Source organism: Phyllobates terribilis, unplaced genomic scaffold, assembly GCF_046119375.1.
Source record: "Phyllobates terribilis strain yellow unplaced genomic scaffold, ASM4611937v1 Scaffold_3__8_contigs__length_932513732, whole genome shotgun sequence".
In the NCBI taxonomy this organism is placed as follows: Eukaryota; Metazoa; Chordata; class Amphibia; order Anura; family Dendrobatidae; genus Phyllobates; species Phyllobates terribilis.
The window spans coordinates 574,130,945-574,153,275 of NW_027362763.1; the positions used below are offsets into that span (position 1 = coordinate 574,130,945).

At 40.6% G+C, this 22,331-nt stretch overlaps 1 protein-coding gene across 4 annotated transcripts in view; it reads left to right on the plus strand.

Moving 5' to 3' along the window:
* The window catches only part of NDUFAF7 (NADH:ubiquinone oxidoreductase complex assembly factor 7), an 86,209-nt gene that overhangs the window by 14,991 nt on the left and 48,887 nt on the right, over window positions 1-22,331 (plus strand). For 3 of the 4 annotated variants that reach the window (XM_073671444.1, XM_073671443.1, XM_073671441.1), the window contains exons 2-6: window positions 6,860-7,017; window positions 7,467-7,547; window positions 14,913-15,023; window positions 17,214-17,427; window positions 20,383-20,441. In XM_073671444.1, the coding sequence (XP_073527545.1) occupies window positions 6,860-7,017; window positions 7,467-7,547; window positions 14,913-15,023; window positions 17,214-17,427; window positions 20,383-20,441 (623 nt within the window). The remainder of the gene's footprint in view (window positions 1-6,859; window positions 7,018-7,466; window positions 7,548-14,912; window positions 15,024-17,213; window positions 17,428-20,382; window positions 20,442-22,331) is intronic. The other variant, XM_073671442.1, reaches the window with a different exon arrangement.

A 22,331-nucleotide genomic window follows, 5' to 3' on the forward strand; every position in this document is an offset into this window, starting at 1 on the left:
ACGGAAGACACAGGAACATTCAGGTCTTTGGAGATGGACTTGTAGCCTTGAGATTGCTCATGCTTTCTCACAATTTGGTTTCTCAAGTCCTCAGACAGTTCTTTGGTCTTCTTTCTTTTCTCCATGCTCAATGTGGTACACACAAGGACACAGGACAGAGGTTGAGTCAACTTTAATCCATGATAACTGGCTGCAAGTGTGATTTAGTTATTGCCAACACCTGTTAGGTGCCACAGGTAAGTTACAGGTGCTGTTAATTACACGAATTAGAGAAGCATCACATGATTTTTCAAACAGTGCCAATACTTTTGTCCACCCCCTTTTTTAGGTTTGGTGTGGAATTGTATCCAATGTGGCTTTTGGACAATTCTTTTTGTGTTTTTTTTATTGAAGACAAATTAAATGAAGATAATAATACCAAAGAATTTGTGATTGCAATCATTTTCAGGAAGAAACTGAGTATTATCTGACAGAATTGCAGGGGTGCCAATACTTTTTGCCACCACTGTATTGTCTATTCCTTTTGCACAAGAGCATGTGAAATTGATTGTCAATCAGTGTTGCTTCCTAAATGGACAGTTGGATTTCACAGAATTTTGATTTACTTGGAGTTATATTCTGCTGTTTAAGTGTTCCCTTTATTTTTTTGAGCAGTGTATAATAAATTGGGTACAGTAGTTCAATGCAGTTTGTGGGGAATATTTTTTCATAAGAATTTGGGAAAGTTATGAAATGTCCTATTCCTGATCTAAGGGTCTAGACTTTTAGCTGAGATGAATCTGTGCTACAGTAAATTTATCACTTAAACATGAGCCATGTATGACGGAGTCTGAGTTGGAGTCGGTGTCCTGGAAATTGAGGAGTCAGAGTTGTAGGTTTAGCTTACCGACTCCATAGCCCAGGCTAGAAGAGTAGAATCCCCTCTCAAGTGACCCCATTTTGGAAATTATACCCCTGCCAAACATGTGGATACTAAATGTGGTTTAGACACACTGGGGCCGAAAAGGGAGAGGGGCATTTGGATTTGGGAGAGCAGAATTTCTTTTGGGGGCGTGGAGCCATTTTGCTTTTTCGGAGCCTTTGTGCTAGCAGTAACGTGGAAGCTTCCTATATTTCTGTTAACGGATGATGGACCTGAGTGGGGACTAGCTTTTTTTTGTGGATTGAGTTGAAGCTTTTATTGGGAACATTTTACATAACGTTTTGGATCACATTTATCCGGCGCTCTACGCTGAACACTTACATCGGGGTTTCCATCTGAATCTCTGCGTGACGTGATTCAGATGAAACCCCCGAGGGATCCATTCACTATAATGAGGCAGCAGAGTTACTCTGGACTCCGTCTGGCCTCTGTTCAGCAGTGTCCTTCTTTTCAGAAGTGTACAAAACTGTGGCGGACCGTGCTTTTATGCACGCCTAAACAGACTTTATTCGGCGGTGTCCATGTATTGCATTGCATGAGACCTGTCAGTTTTACACTGGCAGATTTCCTGTTAGACTCAGCTACTGGCTGAGCCATCATCATGTGACCTCCGGCTGCCATGACAACGCCAGATCACATCACGGGACTGTTGGAGAGGTGAGTTAAAGACCCCTCTCATTATCTTCTAAATGCAGCGATCGCTATGGGTCACGGCATCTAGAAGATAGCAACGGGTTAACATCATTGGCACCTGATCCAATTAGGTCCTGATGATGTCACCTGTCAGTCATTGCTCTGCATCGGAACCACAGTGCTTGCAGGGTCCTGAGCGCTGTGAGACCGCCGACCGTTGATAAATGTCGGTGCTGCACAGAGCCCAGCAAGCACTGACGTTTATCTACAGTGAGCAGTTAGGAAGCGCTTAATCACATCTGCCAAATGGGTTTTTTGTTAACCCCTTCATCACCATATAATATAAATTCATGTCATTTGGGCATGGGGTGTATGGAGCGGGCTCCGGAGCTGAGCTCACACCATACTCGGCTGGCTGTCTTGCACAGCTGTCATCTGTCTGTAACAGCAGCGACCACAACAAGCTCTGATCACAGCTGTTTCACCATTTAAAGCTGAGGTTGCCAGCACGCATCCCAACCACTGTGATCATGGGTTGCTGAAGGGTTAAAATGGCAGCCAGGGCTTGATGAAGTCTTCCTATGAAGTCCAGCCTGAGAGTGGGTTCCATTGGAGAACCTCAATTTAATGGAGTTGTCTTCAGCCGCTCAGTGGTAAGCAGTTTTACAGTCTCGTAAGTCTCTGGGTCCTGGCAGAGCAGGCACTCCTCATTGAGTGTAAGTTCTGAGTAAGTAGAGTTGTAGTACCAGTACAAGAACTCTTGGCACTACAGGGCCAGGGCAATGTATTTTGGCACCCTAGGCAGGTTAAGCTGATGTCCCCCCACTCAATGAACCCTCAGCACACAAGTGTCGGAGACAGAGAGAATGGGTCAGAGACTAAAGTAACAAGACCCCTAGCAAAACAACCCCCTCTCTGATGGGTTAGGTAACAAACTCTGACGACCACTTCCACTTGAATTATTACCTGTTTCACTGAAAAATTTTCCAGCAAAAGTAAAAAAGTGGTGTACTTTAGGGGTGAGTCTCAACAGGGAGTGTGTTTTCATAGCTAGATATCGAATCATTCATTGCTTGCAGACATTTTCCGCAACACCAGGGAGAAATAGAAATATTCATCCTTGACATCCTACATTTTCAATGTCAGTCTCAAGGATAGTCATGGAAACTAATATAACTTAAAGGGGTTGTCCACTACTTTATATGATCCCCCAATGTATTCCTCCAGGGCCCATAAGTGTTTCTCTAAATACCCTGTGGTGCCTTTTCTGCCTGTGAGCGGCGCTATCACTGGCCACTCACAGGCATCACATGACCCCCGGCTGCAGCCGGCTCTGACATCTGCTGATGTCACTTCAAGTTACAGCTGCAGCAGGGGGTCTCTCTCTTCCGCTGTGGGTGGGGTTACCCAGCACGTCACACCAGGCATCCACCGCACCCTCTCCTCATTCACTGGGAAAGCGCTTGTTGGATGCTGGGTGTGACGCACAGGGTAACCCTGCCCACAGCCCAGCATCCAACGCGGGGAGCGCATCACTGATGTTATGCCTGACATGACATAAGTGATGGGTCACGTGATGCCTCTGAGTGGCCAGCGATAGCGCCGCTCAGAGGCAGAAAAGGCACCGCAAGGTATTTACAAAAACATTTCTGGGCCCTGGGGGGATACATTGGGGGGTTCATATAAAGTAGTGGACAACTTCTTTAACTATAAAAGGGGCCATTTTATTTTAAATAAGGAGTCTAGCATTTGGCGGATACCCTAATGGAAACTAAACAGATCCTATTATAGATAAAGGGAGATGTATAATGATTTTGTTGTCAGTCATGCGACAAATACAGTTTGCAGCGAAACTGAAGGTGGTTTTGGTGCCATGTTCCTGTACCGACGGTGGTTCTGGTGCCGTATTCCTGTACCGTCGGTGGTTCTGGTGCCGTATTCCTGTACCGTCTGTGGTTCTCGTGTCGTATTCCCGTACCAACGGTGGTTCTGGTGTCGTATTCCCGTACCGACGGTGGTTCTGGTGTCGTATTCCCGTACCGACGGTGGTTCTGGTGTCGTATTCCCGTACCGACGGTGGTTCTGGTGTCGTATTCCCGTACCGACGGTGGTTCTGGTGTCGTATTCCCGTACCGACGGTGGTTCTGGTGTCGTATTCCCGTACCGACGGTGGTTCTGGTGTCGTATTCCTGTACCGACGGTGGTTCTGGTGTCGTATTCCCGTACCGACGGTGGTTCTGGTGTCGTATTCCCGTACCGACGGTGGTTCTGGTGTCGTACTCCCGTACCGACTGTGGTTCTGGTGACGTATTCCCGTACCGACGGTGGTTCTGGTGACGTATTCAGGGACTACTGATGGCTCAGGTGATGTATTCATGTAGTGATGATCGTTCTGGTGCTGTATTCATCACCAAAATCATCATCAGCACGTTAATGCAAAACCCAAATCATCACAAGTAGATAAATTGGACACCAGAACTATTTGTAGTACATAACTACAACACCAGAACCATCATCAGTAAATATATAGGTCACTAGAACCACCATCAGTACATGAATATGGCACCAGAACCACCGTTAGTAGATAAATGCATCACCAGAACTTCAAACAGTAAATGAATACATCATGAGAACCACTGTCAGTAAATAAATACTATACCTGTACCATCATGAGTAAATGTATACGTTACCAGAACCACCATCAGTACATGAATATGGCACCAGAACCACCATCAGTAGATAAATGCATCACCAGAACTTCAAACAGTAAATGAATACATCATGAGAACCACTGTCAGTAAATAAATACAATACCTGTACCATCATGAGTAAATGTATACGTTACCAGAACCACCAGCAGTACATTAATGCGTCACCGGAACCTCAATCAGTACATGAATACATCACAAGAACCACTGTCAGTAAATCAATACAACACCAATATCATCTGCAGGATGATAAGAACATAAGCACTAACTTGGAGATGAGACTGCGCATGCGCCACCACTTTGTTGGAGACTCTCGCTCTTTTTTTTAGAGACCACAGCCATTCTTGCTAGTGAAAGCAGTGGGCAGCGCTTACAGAGATTAAGAACAAGAGCGGATGACTTGGAGGTGCACATTCGCCGCCGGCGCCTTTTTGTTGTAGGCAATGTTTCGTTTTTGTTTTTATAGAGACCACAGCAATTACTGTGTCCCGGCGCACTATTTAAAATAGGAGGCAGGTCACTGTCGGATCAGTTACCTCTCATTCAAGCAGGAGATGAATAAGGGACCGATGCATGAAGATATCATTAAACGAAAATTGCACAAAAAACACAAAACGGATTTCTTAACTGCAGGTATCATTTGAATCAGTATCACAGCGCCAATATGGCTATTTGTGTACTTTACTTTGCAAAAATCTGCTGACAGTCTCTCCTTAATGAGCTATAGCCACCATTATCAGCTATAACTGCCACACCGTTTGCCCTCATGAACCACGGCCTATACCATGGCTGTCCCCTCTCCAATGTTTTCTTTTACACACTCTATATTTCCGCACTATCCACCTGCCATTCTAACCTCTCCATACTGTGTCCCCATTTCACGCTGCCTCCTCTCCATGTCCACTATATGACCCTTTTCACGCCATGTCTTCATACTGCTCACCACGTTGTCCTCTCCAAACAGTACCCACCTCTGCACACTATCCCCCTACACGGTATGATGGTGGTCACCACAGCCGTCCATAAAGTATGATATTCAAAACAGCCTCCCCAATATACAGTATGATGTCCTCAACAGCCACCTATACAGTACGTCTTCCACAGCCCCCTATACAGTATGATGTCCTCCACTGCCCCCGATACAGTGTGTCTCCACAGCCCTCAGTATAATGTCCCTCATCCCCTATACAGTATGATGTCCTCCACATATCCTATATAGTATGCTGTACCAACAGCCCAGGTATAATGTCCCCCATAGTCCCTCTTGTGATGGCTCCCACAGCCAGCCCCTCTTGTTATGTCCCCATGCGTGAGGTAAGTATAGCGCTAGCGATGACTGCATGCTTGCAAATTATGTTATCATGCCCACAGGGGTGTGATTACATGCTAAGTGGGCCAACTAGTCTGGGACCGTAACGTCCCCACGACTAGTCAAAGCCCTTATTCACATGTCATAAACAGACTTTAGAAATACATTTTCTAAAGATCTGTTTATGTATGTAATGTAACGCAGGATGTCCTTTTCTGTGCGCCTTTTTCATTTTAGAGTAGGGACTTGCAAGTAATGAGGACCCTTGACACGGATTGCGAGCTTGCGTATTTTTGCCAAAATATTGACCAATACCTCATGAAATGTATTTATCTTACACAACTATTTTTCATCTTTTTATTGCACATTTTTCATCATTTGTAAGCATAAAGTTCCCCGTTCTTTACAATCAGTGCCGATCCAAACTGATCAATACGTTACTACCTATCGGATTCTTTTGGGACTTGTTTTTACCGAAGAATCCCTTTAATGTAAACCACTGTAATTGTCCAGCACAGTTATAGTGCGGGCACAGTCGATGTGCCGGAGCCTCCTGTATTTTACAGTCAACACTCCACTCTAAGGACCCATTCAGACGTCCGTGTTGCATGTACATGTTCTTTATGTGTTTTTCACCCATACTGTACATATCAATTATAGTCTGTGGGACTGTTCACGTGTCCATGTTTTTTCACGGACCTTGTGTTAGGTCTCCTTCATGAGTTTTGCACTATCTGTTTTTTTTCAGCAGCACGGATGAACAGTGCCATACAAGTCTATGGGTCTGTGTAAAACATGGACAGCACCCCACTGATGGCATCTGTGTGCTGTCCATAATTAACATTGTGATAGATAGAAGTAATTTATTTATTTATCCATCCGTGAAAAACACTGATGATATAGAGATCCAAAATACTGATGACACTGGGCCCCTAGGGTCAGTTTTATCTGTGGGCCGGAGACACCTCAGTCCGACCCGGGTATGGCTACCTGTTTTAACATTAAAATAAAAATTCAAAGTTCGAAAATTGTGTTTTTCTTCTAAGTTTTTGTCAAGTTTGCAATATCATCACAAATAAACGCAAATCATATCGGCCTACATTTACCACTAACATAAAGAACAATGTGTCACGAATAAAACCCTCAAAATGACTGAGATATGTAGAAGTATTCGCGTTATTACCACAAAAAGTGACACTGGTCAGTTTTGAAAAATTTGGCCTGTCAGGAAGGCGAGAACAGGCTTTGGCGGGAAGGATTAAAACATTTCTTTCTTAAATATTTTAGCATTTGCTGGCGGTTACATCAGCAGGTTCCAAAGTAACAAAACTGGAGACTCTGAGGATTGCAACCAACTTCTCAAACATCTTGTTATGAAAATTAAGGCGACTGGTCCGATTACAGTGGCTGAATACATGAAAGAGGTTTTAACAAATCCCATAAAGGTACCATCTCTGTTGTGATTTATGTAAAGATAATCAATATCTTTATACATTATTGCATTAACACTAAAGTAATGGGAGTAAAAATAGTTAAATTCTACAATAGGTAGAAAAGTAAAGCTAGAAAAAAAGCTGATGAACCAGAATGGAGAGCCACCCTGAGAGCTGCTCCTGTATTACACTGGTCACCCGAGTCTTTTCAGGGGCAATCCATGGGTGGCTATGGCTTCCCCCAGCAAAATCCGAGGTTATCGCTGATTTTATATTAATTTCAATAAATATCAATGTAATATTTATACTTTTTATGTATCTGCAATCATGTTTAACAAGCTTCATGCTCTAAATGTTATTAAGCATTATTAAATAAATAATTTCCAACTGTAGTGTCATCTGTAGTTGTATATATTTTACCTAGAAATATCAGGTTTTCTGCACCTTTTCTTGTTACCCAGGGCTACTATATGCATCATGACATGCTAGGTGAACATGGAGATTTCATCACTTCCCCTGAAATAAGCCAAGTGTTTGGAGAGGTATGTGTATTATGTGCAATAACCTCTAACCCCCACCTGAAGGTGATCATATGGACACTGCAGGTACACGCAATGAATAAGACCAGTGATCACAGTGAAAATGATTCATATCCCACAGTGGGACTAAGTGGAAAAGTAAAAGAAAAAAGTTACATTAAATATTTAATAAAGTGAAAAAAAATTCAAAGTGCACAAAAATCATGTGAAGCAGTTTAGACAAATTAAAGCACAGCCTTTGTGATAAAACAGATAAAAAAAGTACACATAATATGTATCAGCGCTTCCGGAACGACCCAATCTATAAAACTGTCACGTTATTTATTCCGTACAACGAACACCGTAAAAATTAAAAAACACACCAAAAACATTGCTTTTTCATCATACTGACACACAAAAAAATGAAAAAGCAATCAAAAAGTTATAAGTAGAATAAAATGGTATAAATAAAAACACCAAACTATCCAAATTGCCCAATCCTTAAAGGGTTAACATTTTAGGACAGGTTACTGCAACAAGGAGGAGGCCATGTTATTGTACATAATGATTATCTCACTAGACAAGATAAGTGTGATTTGCTAATTAAATGTATTTGAGAATTGATTTACAATGACTTTTCCTTGGATAATTTTATTTTTTTCTATTCCAAAAGAACCCCTATTATGACCAACTATTATATTATTATTATAACTATTATTATAAAAGACCAACTATTATAAGAAGCTTGTGGAAGGATTTCCCAAACGTTTGACCCAAGTCATTCAGTTTAAGGGCAATGGTACCAAATACTAATGAAATGTATGTAAACTTTTGACTTTGCAGTAAGTAAAAAAAATGCCTTAAAACATTCTCTCTCTCTCTCTCTCTCTCTCTCTCATTATTCTGGCATTTGGCAAATATTAAAAATTATAGTAATCCTAATTGACCTAAAATGGGAAAGGTTTATTCTGATTTCATGTCAGATACTGAGAAAAACATGCATATGTGTCTTTTTATATAGTGTATGTAAACTTCTGGTGTCAACTGTATGTGTGTGTATATGTGTATATATATATATATATATATATATGTATGTATATATAATATAGTTGTATGTTTGTGTATATATACAGTGTGTGTGTATATATATATATATATATATATAGTACAGACCAAAAGTTTGGACACACCTTCTCATTTAAAGATTTTTCTGTATTTTCATGACTATAAAAATTGTACATTCACACTGAAGGCATCAAAACTATGAATTAACACATGTGGAATTATATACTTAACAAAAAAGTGTGAAACAACTGAAAATATGTCTTAGATTCTAGGTTCTTCAAAGTAGCCACCATTTGCTTTGATGACTGCTTTGCACGCTCTTGCCATTCTCTTGATGAGCTTCAAGAGGTAGTCACTGGAAATAGTCTTCCAACAATCTTGAAGAAGTTCCCAGAGATGCTTAGCACTTGTTGGCCCTTTTGCCTTCACTCTGCGGTCCAGCTCACCCCAAACCATCTCGATTGGGTTCAGGTCTGGTGACTGTGGAGGCCAGGTCATCTGGCGTAGCACCCCATCACTCTCCTTCTTGATCAAATAGCCCTTACACACCCTGGAGGTGTGTTTGGGGTCATTGTCCTGTTGAAAAATAAATGATGGTCCTACTAAACGCAAACCGGATGGAATAGCATGCCTCTGCAAGATGCTGTGGTAGCCATGCTGGTTCAGTATGCCTTCAATTTTGAATAAATCCCCAACAGTGTCACCAGGAAAGCACCCCCACACCATCACACCTCCTCCTCCATGCTTCACAGGGGGAACCAGGCATGTAGGGTCCATCCGTTCACCTTTTCTGCATCGTGCAAAGACACGGTGGTTGGAACCAAAGATCTCAAATTTGGACTCATCAGACCAAAGCACAGATTTCCACTTGTCTAATGTCCATTCCTTGTGTTCTTTAGCCCAAACAAGTCTCTTCTGCTTGTTGCCTGTCCTTAGCAGTGGTTTCCTAGCAGCTATTTTACCATGAAGGCCTGCTGCACAAAGTCTCCTCTTAACAGTTGTTGTAGAGATGTGTCTGCTGCTAGAACTCTGTGTGGCATTGACCTGGTCTCTAATCTGAGCTGCTGTTAACCTGTGATTTCTGAGGCTGGTGACTCGGATAAACTTATCCTCAGAAGCAGAGGTGACTCTTGGTCTTCCTTTCCTGGGCCGTCCTCATGTGAGCCAGTTTCTTTGTAGCGCTTGATGGTTTTTGCAACTGCACTTGAGGACACTTTCAAAGTTTTCCCAATTTTTTGGACTGACTGACCTTCATTTCTTAAAGTAATGATGGCCACTCGTTTTTCTTTACTTAGCTGCTTTTTTCTTGCCATAATACAAATTCCAACAGTCTATTCAGTAGGACTATCAGCTGTGTATCCACCTGACTTCTGCACAACACAACTGATAGTCCCAACCCCATTTATAAGGCGAGAAATCCCACTTATTAAACCTGACAGGGCACACCTGTGAAGTGAAGACCATTTCCGGTGACTACCTCTTGAAGCTCATCAAGAGAATGCCAAGAGTGTGCAAAGCAGTCATCAAAGCAAAAGGTGACTACTTTGAAGAACCTAGAATATAAGACATATTTTCAGTTGTTTCACACTTTTTTGTTAAGTATATAATTCCACATGTGTTAATTCATAGTTTTGATGCCTTCAGTGTGAATGCACAATTTTCATAGTCATGAAAATACAGAAAAATCTTTAAATGAGAAGCTGTGTCCAAACTTTTGGTCTGTACTGTATATATATATATATATATATAATGTAAGCCCGCAAAGGCAGGGTCCTCTTCCCTCCGTATTAGTCTATCATTGTTAGTTTGTTTACTGTAAGTGACGTCTGTATCTGGTATGCATCCCCTTATTATGTACAGCACCATGGAATCAATGGCGCTATATAAATTAATAATATATATATATATATATATATATATATATATATATATATATATATATATATACAGCACAGACCAAAAGTTTGGACACACCTTCTCATTTAAAGATTTTTCTGTATTTTCATGACTATGAAAATTGTACATTCACACTGAAGGCATCAAAACTATGAATTAACACATGTGGAATTATATACTTAAGAAAAAAGTGTGAAAACTGAAAATATGTCTTATATTCTAGGTTCTTCAAAGTAGCCACCTTTTGCTTTGATGACTGCTTTGCACACTCTTGGCATTCTCTTGATGAGCTTCAAGAGGTAGTCACGGAAAATGGTTTTCACTTCACAGGTGTGCCCTGTCAGGTTTAATAAGTGGGATTTCTTGCCTTATAAATGGGGTTGGGACCATCAGTTGTGTTGTGCAGAAGTCAGGTGGATACACAGCTGATAGTCCTACTGAATAGACTGTTAGAATTTGTATTATGGCAAGAAAAAAGCAGCTAAGTAAAGAAAAACGAGTGGCCATCATTACTTTAACAAATGAAGGTCAGTCAGTGCGAAAAATTGGGAAAACTTTGAAAGTGTCCCCAAGTGCAGTTGCAAAAACCATCAAGCGCTACAAAGAAACTGGCTCACATGAGGACCGCCCCAGGAAAGGAAGACCAAGAGTCTCCTCTGCTTCTGCGGATAAGTTTATCCGAGTCACCAGCCTCAGAAATCGCAGGTTAACAGCAGCTCAGATTAGAGACCAGGTCAATGCCACACAGAGTTCTAGCAACTGACACATCTCTACAACAACTGTTAAGAAGAGACTTTGTGCAGCAGGCCTTCATGGTAAAATAGCTGCTAGGAAACCACTGCTAAGGACAGGCAACAAGCAGAAGAGAAAAGTTTGGGCTAAAGAACACAAGGAATGGACATTAGACCAGTGGAAATATGTGCTTTGGTCTGATGAGTCCAAATTTGAGATCTTTGGTTTCAACCACTGTATCTTTGTGCGACGCAGAAAAGGTGAACGGATGGACTCTACATGCCTGGTTCCCACAGTGAAGCATGGAGGAGGAGGTGTGATGGTGTGGGGGTGCTTTGCTGGTGACACTGTTGGGGATTTATTCAAAATTGAAGGCATACTGAACCAGCATGGCTACCACAGCATTTTGCAGCGGCATGCTATTCCATCCGGTTTGCGTTTAGTTGGACCAACATTTATTTTTCAACAGGACAATGACCCCAAACACCTCCAGGCTGTGTAAGGGCTATTTGACCAAGAGGGAGAGTGATGGGGTGCTACGCCAGATGACCTGGCCTCCACAGTCACCAGACCTGAACCCAATCGACATGGTTTGGGGTGAGCTGGACCACAGATTGAAGGCAAAAGGGCCAACAAGTGCTAAGCATCTCTGGGAACTCCTTCAAGATTGTTGGAAGACCATTTCCGGTGACTACCTCTTGAAGCTCATCAAGAGAATGCCAAGAGTGTGCAAAGCAGTCATCAAAGCAAAAGGTGGCTACATTGAAGAACCTAGAATATAAGACATATTTTCAGTTGTTTCACTCTTTTTTGTTAAGTATATAAGTCCACATGTGTTAATTCATAGTTTTGATGCCTTCAGTGTGAATGTACAATTTTCATAGTCATGAAAATACAGAAAAATCTTTAAATGAGAAGGTGTGTCCAAACTTTTGGTCTGTACTGTATATATATATATATATATTATATATTATGCACAGTTATATAAAAAAGTTTGGGCACCCCTATTAATCTTAAGCTTAATGTTTTATAAAAATTGGTGTTTTTGCAACAGCTATTTCAGTTTGATATATGTAATAACTGTTGGACACAGTAATGTTTCGGCCTTGAAATGAGGTTTATTGTACTAACAGAAAATGTGCAATCTGCATTCAAACAAAATTTGACAGGTGCATAAGTATGGGCACCCTTATCATTTTCTTGTTTTAAATACTCCTACCTACTTTTTACTGACATACTAAAGCACTTTTTTTGGTTTTGTAACCTCATTGAGCTTTGAACTTCATTGCCAGGTGTATGCAATCATGAGAAAAGCTACTTAAAGTGGCCACTTGCAAGTTGTTCTCCTGTTTGAATCTCCTCTGAAGAGTGGCATCATGGGCTCCTCAAAACAACTGTCAAATGATCTGAAAACAAAGATTATTCAACATAGTTGTTAAGGGGAAGGATACAAAAAGCTGTCTCAGAGATTTAACCTGTCAGTTTCCACTGTGAGGAACATAGTAAGGAAATGGAAGAACACAGGGACAGTTCTTGTTAAGGCCAGAAGTGGCAGGCCAAGAAAAACATCAGAAAGGCAGAGAAGAAGAATGGTGAGATCAGTCAAGGACAATCCTCAGACCACCTCCAGAGAGCTGCAGCATCAACTTGCTGCAGATAGTGTCACTGTGCATCGGTCAACTATACAACGCACTTTGCACAAGGAGAAGCTGTATGGGAGAGTGATGTGAAAGAAGCCGTTTCTGCAAGCACGCCACAAACAGAGTCGACTGAGGTATGCAAAAGCACATTTGGAGAAGCCAATTTCTTTTTGGAAGAAGGTCCTGTGTACTGATGAAACCAAGATTGAGTTGTTTGGTCATACAAAAAGGCGTTATGCATGGTGGAAAAAAAACACAGCATTCCAAGAAAAACACTTGCTACCCACAGTAAAATTTGGTGGAGATTCCATCATGCTTTGGGGCTGTGTGGCCAATGCCGGCACCGGGAATCTTGTTAAAGTTGAGGGACGCATGGATTCCACTCAGTATCAGCAGATTCTTGACAATAATGTTCAAGAATCAGTGACAAAGTTGAAGTTACGCAGGGGATGGATCTTTCAGCAAGACAATGATCCAAAACACCGCTCCAAATCTACTCAGGCATTCATGCAGAGGAACAATTACAATGTTCTGGAATGGCCATCCCAGTCCCCAGACCTGAATATCATTGAACATCTGTGGGATCATTTGAAGAGGGCTGTCCATGCTCGGCGACCATCAAACTTAACTGAACTGGAATTGTTTTGTAAAGAGGAATGGTCAAAAATACCTTCATCCAGGATCCAGGAACTCATTAAAAGCTACAGGAAGCGACTAGAGGCTGTTATTTTTGCAAAAGGAGGATCTACTAAATATTAATGTCACTTTTCTGGTGAGGTGCCCATACTTATGCACCTGTCAAATTTTGTTTGAATGCAGATTGCACATTTTCTGTTAGTACAATAAACCTCATTTCAAGGCAGAAACATTACTGTGTCCAACAGTTATTACATATATCAAACTGAAATAGCTGTTTGAAAAACACCAATTTTTATAAAACATTAAGCTTAAGATTAATAGGGGTGCCCAAACGTTTTCATATAACTGTATATATTATATCTCACATGGTCTCCTCATTATATACAGTACAGACCAAAAGTTTGGACACACCTTCTCATTTAAAGATTTTTCTGTATTTTCATGACTATGAAAATTTACATTCACACTGAAGGCATCAAAACTATGAATTAACACACGTGGAATTATATACTGTGTATAGGGGGAGCTGTTTGCCCTTCATACTGTGAATAGGGGAGCTGTGAGCCCATCACACTGTGTATATGGGAATTGTGGGCCCATCATACTGGTGCCCCATGGGCCGCTGAATGCAGCCTGAGGGGGCTACATGCAGGCCACGTTTTTGAGACCCCACTAAGCGAGCATGCTGCCCCATACATGATAAATTTATGATCACCCAGGATCTGCCAGCATACTAATCGAAAGAACAAGGAGCCCAGTTGTCTCCTTTGGGAATAGAGTGGTAGTGAGCATGATTAAGCATTTATTAATTAATGAACATGGCCACTGTTCCGTTTTCTGGCTATAGAAATGGTGGTCAGTCATATGCACTACTGCTCTATTTTCACGGTGGACTTTGAGCCCCACGTTCTCTTATTGATATGACTGTTAGTAGTCTGACCCACATGATCATACATTTACTATCTTTCCTCTGGATAGGTAATATATGTTGTTTATGGAACAACCCATGTAATTCCGGGAGATTTCATATTCTGGTCCATTTCTAAGACTTTTTCAGATATTTAATTGTGGCTCCAATACCTGCTATAGTGGTAGCTGTTGCATATTGCTATCATACATGCCATTACTATTGCTTTTTGTATTTACAACATGGACATGGTTTGTTGTTACTTGAGAAATGATTAACAATGTAGGTCAGTATGATTTCATAGCTGGTGATTTGGTCCTTGTTTTACTTATTGAGCAAAATGTCTATCATTCACTTCAGATTTTTCGCCCTGTAAATGAATAGAACTTGTTAAAACCCTTAACTTAAATTATACTGTAATTTGTGGCAAAATGTTTAATGTTGATTTTTGAAAGTTTAATTTACTTTACATGTTTTATTCTACATTAACTTGTTTTGTGTTTTTCATAGCTAATTGCAGTTTGGTGTATTAATGAATGGATATCTGGTGGAAAATCAAAATCTCTAAAGTTAGTGGAACTAGGTCCTGGAAAAGGTAGTCTAATGGATGACATTCTGAGGGTAAGTGTGTAGTTGAAGAGTTTGGCTCTCCAGTCCATACAATGGCTGCTGGCGGAGGAATGTGTGACCAGACCCGTTCATCAGCCTCCTCCAATGGAAAAGCAGCTTTCCCTTGTGAGATGTTTTACCATTGGAGAAGGCCCATGTACAGCCCTGGTCACATGTTCCTCCATCAGCAGCCATTATGTAGCCATAAGTGCTGGAAAGCTGCACAAACCAGAGAAAGTGGTCCGTTCCTCCAAGTGTTCTGTATCTTCTGTAAGGGTCCGCTTATATTAGCTGATATGCGGCCGTTAATAACCGCCACTCGGGAACTTGTTGGCTCATTGGCTTTTTTTTTCTTACATTGTCGGTTTGTACAGGCATGCCACCCTTTTGATGTGCACTGAACAATCTGTAATAGATCGTTAAGTGCACATAGGATGCAATTGTCCTCAGCAGCATGAGCCCGATTTAATATGCTGCCGAGAACAAGATTTTTAAGCCTTCAGATCATTTCACCCATCGAGCGAGTGGTTTGCTCGTTCGTCGGGTAGTTGGCAGCTTGTTTAGACTACAAGATTATCGTGAAAAGAGCGTTCCTGGGCATGTTTCTGTTATTTTTGCAGTGTCACTTTACCTTAAAAGGAACGTATCTCGTCGTATATGCAACGCGGCGATCTCTGGACAGCTTGGTATAGAGAAGGAGACGCTGAGCAGATTGATGTATAGGTTTGTGGGAAAAGATTCAGTATAAGCCAAAAACCAGGTGAGGAACAATCAGAGGAAAAGTAGAATAGAAACAAGTCACCACTTCTGTATTTATCACCCACTCCTGGTTTTGGCTTACACATACTGGATGTGAAATACTGACCAAATACTGATAATGTGACCGTAGCCTAACTCGTATTATACTCATTGAAGTCCCTGGTGTTTGAATGAATGAGTCCAGTGGGTGTTCCTATTAATGATTGACAGCTATTTCTGCAGAATCATACAGGGAAGACTGTAAACCACTGAAAGGGCCACCCTATGGGCTCATATGCTTCCAAACACAAGGATTTCAATGAATAAAAAGCAAGTTTTACTGAAACTTTCCCCACAGTAATTTTTAGCAATCTGATCAGCTCCTTTTGCCCCATAATGTTCAGATACCATTCTCAGCATGAACAGGTTCTCTTTGAGACTGCGTTCCCATGATGAGTATTTGGAGAGTTTTTGATGTTGCAGATTTTATGCAGCATTTCTGCTCCTATTAGCTACATTAGGTTACTTGCGTTTTTTTCATTGCATTTTTTCCTTGTTTTGGTCTGTCATGTTGTAATATGCATTTTTTACTTGCAAAGTTTCTGCATTTAATGCAATTCTATGGGAAAATCCACACATAAAACTCAGCGTTTCCACAAGAGAAATTGACATGTTGTGGATTTCAAGCATGTACCGCAGGTCAGTTTATGCTGAGTAAAAAAAAATAAAAGACCCAGTGCGCATGAGATCTCTGTAAATTCCATTCACTTTAATGGACCTGTAGTACGTCCCATTTTTTTGCTCAGAAAAAATACACAACATCAAAACTCGCCAAAAAGCTCATTGTGGGAACGTAATCTAAGACAGCAGTATATTTGTAACTTTGGGTGTAGTACTTGATGTATTCATTACACAAGTCCAATGTCTCCAATATTTAGTGTAGCATGTCATATGATCGCTCAAATAGGTGGGTTTTTGTGCTGATAATTCAACTATTAAGACCTTGCATATGTTTTATGTGATAATAGTGAAGCATATAAGGGGATGTGTTGGAAAAAAAAGAAACATTTGAAGCATGGATCTTATTAAAGATCCATGCTTAAACAGGGGCATACTCTGCTTCCATCAACTCTGAGAATCCAGCCCCGTCTACTGCAGATGTCTGCGTCAGCTCTGGAAGTAATGAATGCACCCGCTAATTCCTATGATTGACTGCAGCAGTCTAGTATGTAGAAGAGCCGGACGTGAGAAACATACTGTAGCTACTTCCAGAGCTGATACTGAGCTCTAGAGTAGTTTGCACTGGACCCACTAGGGTAACGGAAGGTGAGTATGCCTCAGTATATTATTCTGAAAATATCCACGCCAAAAACATTTTTATTTTCATCTTTGGACAACCCCTTTAAATCCTTAGGTGTAACTTTTTCTACAGTTGCTGCAATGTATTTCATAACTTCTTTTCAGGTCTTCAGTCAGTTTCAGCATCTCCTGCAGTCTTGTGATATTTCTATACACCTAGTAGAAGTGAGCCCTAAACTAAGCGAAATCCAAGCAATCCGGCTAATGGGGAACAATGTTGAAGTAGAATATGATGAAAATACTTTAGCCTACAAGAAAGGCGTAACAAAATCAGGTCTGCCGATTTCCTGGTACCAGGATGTACGGGATGTACCAGCAGGTAACATGTTAAACATTTATACAAAATCTGAGTTCATATGCCTTAATAATTTTTTTAACAGCTAAAATAGTCATGTCAGTTATCCATTGTGGCTTGTTACTGGCTAAAAAGTGACTTTAAGAAAAGTGGTCTCCAAGCACTTTTATACTTGTAAAATTTCAGAAAGAGCAGGTACTCTCCCTCCCTGGATCCAGCGCTGTGTCTCTGCTGCTGACCTCTGTGTATTGGCTGCTGGGGTACACATCACCTCTGTAACCAATTACTGATTTTGGCGGCGGGTCTGGCAATGTCGACTGCCTAAGCCGCTGAGCTTAGTCATTGGCTGCAGTGGTGATGGAAGCTGTCAACGTGATGTCGTCGCTGCAACGAAACAACACAGACTGGGAGACACAGTGCTGAACCCAGGCAGGAGGAGTAAAGTATTGTGTGTTTGTTTGTTTTATTTATTTATTTTTTTAAAAGCGGGCAGACGCTTTCTGGAAGGGAACAGTTCCCTTAAAGGGTATCAGTCTTCAGGATTTTGCTACTCAATCTGAGATCAGCATGAGACAGAGACCCTGATTCCAGCAATGTATCACTTACTGGACTGCTGCTGTAGTTTTTATAAAATCACTGCTTTATCGGCAGCAGATTATCACTAGAAGACTAGTAAACCTGCTGCCATGTAGTACTCCATACTCATGAGCTCTGTATAATGATGCCCCCACCACTGATTGACCTCTTTCTGCCTATGCACAGTGTACACAGAAAGTTGACTATCAGTGTTGTGGGCAAGGTTATACAGCATTCAGAGAACTGATACCTCTGCAACAGAGGAAACTGGTTTTATCAGTTCTGCAGCAAGCAGCCTAGTAGATGACACATCAATTGAATCGGGGTCTCTGTCCTTTCATTATACTGCTCTCATAACATAGTAACGTAGGTTGAATAAAGACCTTTTTCCATCAAGTTCAACCTCTCTCCCCAATTGCACTCCCTACACTAACACAACACTAACTTACTGGGACTAGGCCTCACCAATGTATTATTACCATTTTTATTATTACTGCACTATTACAATTACAAAAGATTCAGTTTATAATTGTTTAATTAGTTTTATGTTTTATTATTCTTATTCTAATAATGGTATTAGTAAAATCCCTCTGTGATATAACTATGCAGGTCATCTCTTATGATGCCCTCAAAAACTTTGCACACTACTGATGTCAGACTTACCGGAGGGTAGTTACCTGGATCCACCTTCTTACGTTTCTTAAATATCGGTACCACATCGGCTATCCTCCAATCCTGTGGTACTACCCCTGTTACCAGAGAGTCTAAGAATATGAGATACAGCGGTTTGTCAATTACTGAGCTCAATTCTCTCAGTATCCGTGGATAAATACCATCTGGGCTGGGGGATTTATCAATGTTTGCTCAGATGCAGGCGTACTTCTTTTTGTGTTAAACTAGTTATATTCGGTGGTGAACTTTGATTTTTGCCTTGTTGAAAGATCCCTGGAACGGACGGTTTGTTTGTGAACATGGATGAAGAGTGCCTTTTTAATATCTCAGCCTTTTCTTTGTCCTCTACAATTATCTTGTATCATTTTTAAAGGGCAGATACATCTGATTTTTTTTTTTTTGGCATTGATGAATGTATAAACATTTTTGGGATTTATTTTAATGTCGCTGGTGATTTGCTGCTCTGTAGATAACTTTGATAGCTTGATTTCTTTTTTACATTTCTTATTTAGGTCTTTATACTCCTGAAATGCTATTTCTGTGTTCTCGGCCTTCAAGATTTTGAACGCCCTGTTTTTGTCTTATTAAGCTTTGTACTGTCTTATTTATCCATAATGGTTTATTTTTATTCCTGGACATTTTATTACCAGAAGGTATACATTTTCTACAGGATTCTAGTAGTATTTCCTTAAACATGCCCCATTTACGTTCGGAATCCCCAGTTACCATGACGTGGTCCCAGTCTACACGATTAAGCTCTTCTCTTAATTTGCTGAAATCAGCTTTCCTAAAGTTCCAGATTTTTGCATTTCCTTTTTTAAATGTTTTATTAAATATTACATTGAAACTTACCATATTATGATCAATGCTTCCCAAATGCTCCTGGACCTGTAGATCTGAAACAGTATCTGGTCTATTTGACAGCACCAGATCCAGCAGATTACCTCCCCTGGTTGGTTCATCTACCAGCTGAGAGGGGTGAACTGTAGATAAGAACTTGCTGCTTTTAGCACAGCTGGAAGATTCCATGTCCCATGGACATCTGGATAGTTAAAATCCCCCATAATAAGGACCCTATTATTATTTGCTGCCTTTTTAATTAGTTGCTGCATTTCATCCTCTACCTGTACGGACAGCTATATTAGGAGGCTTGTAACAAACTCCAATTAGCAGCTTTCCATTATTGCCATCTCCATGTACATTAACCCAGACTGACTCTACATCGTTGCAGCTCCCCCCAAAGTCTTCGTTGAGCACAGGTTTTAAGTTGGATCTTACGAAAATACACACCCCTCCATCTTTTTTGTCTTTCCTGTCCTTTCTAATTGTAGTGTATGCCTCTATGTTTGTCACCCAGTTATGGCTTTCATCCAGCCAGGTTTCCGTAATACCCACCACATCGTATTCTGTGACCGACATCAGGATTCTCCGGTATTGACAAGTGAATTGAGCGATGATGGGCACATCTGTTCGGAATTTGGCTGGAAGTATGCAAATCACATACTTATGGTTATGTGACCGTCCGCTCTAACTGTCAATACCAGTGAATCCTGATATCAATGCACACACTGTAAGGATTCAAAAATCTGTAGTCCCAAAAAGTGACTGCAGAATTAAGCTGAAGACCAGACAACCCCTTTAATGCAATTTTTGTTCACTGCTACTGTGTGTTAATTGAGAATTAAAGATGTAATAAATGTTTGATTTGTAATATTTTGTTTTTCCCTTCAGGCTATACATTCTTCTTAGCACATGAATTTTTTGATGCATTACCAATACATAAATTACAGGTAAATTCAGGCATAAAAATGTACCTTTTGGTTGAAAAATGTAGGTGATATATGTTTTAATATTAATAAAACAGACAATGTGAAGTGGACTTTTATGTTTAACAGTTGTCCTTAGCAAAAAAAAAATCTGAACTTTAATTCTTAAATTAATATGAAAAAATCAAACTGCTGATCATCACACCTAAGTTGCAGTCAAAATTGATCAACCAAATTAGATTGATTAGCAGAATGTGCAAACCTTCCGCTGTTTACAATAATTTTGTCGTATTGATTTTGCTGGAATAGTATGCGGGTTCCATGTCACATTTAACTGAGCCCCTGAGGTGCCAGAACAGAAAACCTTCACCATAAGTGACCCCATTTTACAATCTACTGTCCTCAATGAATTTATCTAAGGTTGAACACATCACAGGTGTTTTACAGAATTTTATACCATTGGGCAGTGAAGAAAAAATATTTTTTTTCCACTAGCCCCAGATTTTACATTTTTCAAACTAAAAATTTGTGAAAATGAATCAACAATTTGTTATACATTTGTTTCTCCTGGACATGGCACCCCACAAGTGATTGTATAGTACAGTTTGGCCACACGACAGGGCTCAGTAGTAAAGGCTTATTATTTGACTTTTGGAGAGCAGATTTTCCTGGAACAGTTTGCAGACTCTAAAACCATGGTTGTGTGTCCTGGTGAAGAAGTCTGTAGTACTTCAAAACGCGTCGACCAAATGAAGACCACTTATCTGGACTTGGATCTATTACATCGTCCACAAATCTTCCTTCCCTGTGTATTCTTGGTCTGATGGCCAATTGGACCTGCAGCAGCTGGATCTATATGTCATAAAATTGTTGTGTATACACAACTAAATCAGGTTAGCATAACCTTTTTAGTATTCCTTTTAATCTCTATTGCGCTATCTTTGCTCCTTAGTTTCTTATCTATTTTGGAACACCCTCTGGGAATTCTTCTACAAAGGTAGAGACTATTTTGCATCAGGGCTGTGGAGTGAGTTAGCCAAACCTCCGACTCCCCCTCCTCAATTTCCATGACACCGACGCCGGCTGCCTCATACATGGCTCATGTTTAAGTAATAAATTTACTCTAGCACAGATTAATCTCCGCTAAAAGTCTAGACCCTTAGATCAGGAATAGGACAGACATTTATAGGACTTGCTTTAAAAACCCATCTCTTAAACAAGCCGACCACCACAACTACTCAGTAAACTAACTTTCCCCTGTTCCCTCCTAAATATTATTCAGAATCTGCTACCTACTGTTCATCTGTCTCCACACCCTCCATGCACACGATAACTGCACTCGATACTTGATTATTGCACTTAAACATACAGGCTGATGACCGGATCATGCAGCTTTATATGAAAATCCCTATTTATTATAATTGCCAGACCTGAAATAACAAGCCCTTTTCACCTATTGTGTCCCCCCCATTTCCTTGTAGAATGTAAGCTTGCGAGAAGGGACCTCACTCCTAATGTAACTGTTTAAACTGTCTTAAATTGTATTGAATTTGTCTGTACATGTCCCCACTTAATTATAAAGTGCTGCAGAATATGTTGGCGCTATATAAATAAAAATTATTATTATTATAGGACATTTTATAACTTTCCCAAATTCGTATGGAAACATTTCCAGCACATCCTGAATTGAACTACTGTACCCAATTTATTAGATATATTGGGAGTTGGAGTCAGTCCATTTTATACCAACTCCAACTCCGCCAAAATGGACACAGACTCCGACTCCACAGCCCTGTTTTGCATCCAATGGATGTTTTTTTTAAGATATACAGCATGCAATTGGTATTGCAGAGTGAAAATGGCAAATATGCCAGCATAGTGCACAATACATTGTGCCAAGCTTGTGCTTCTAGA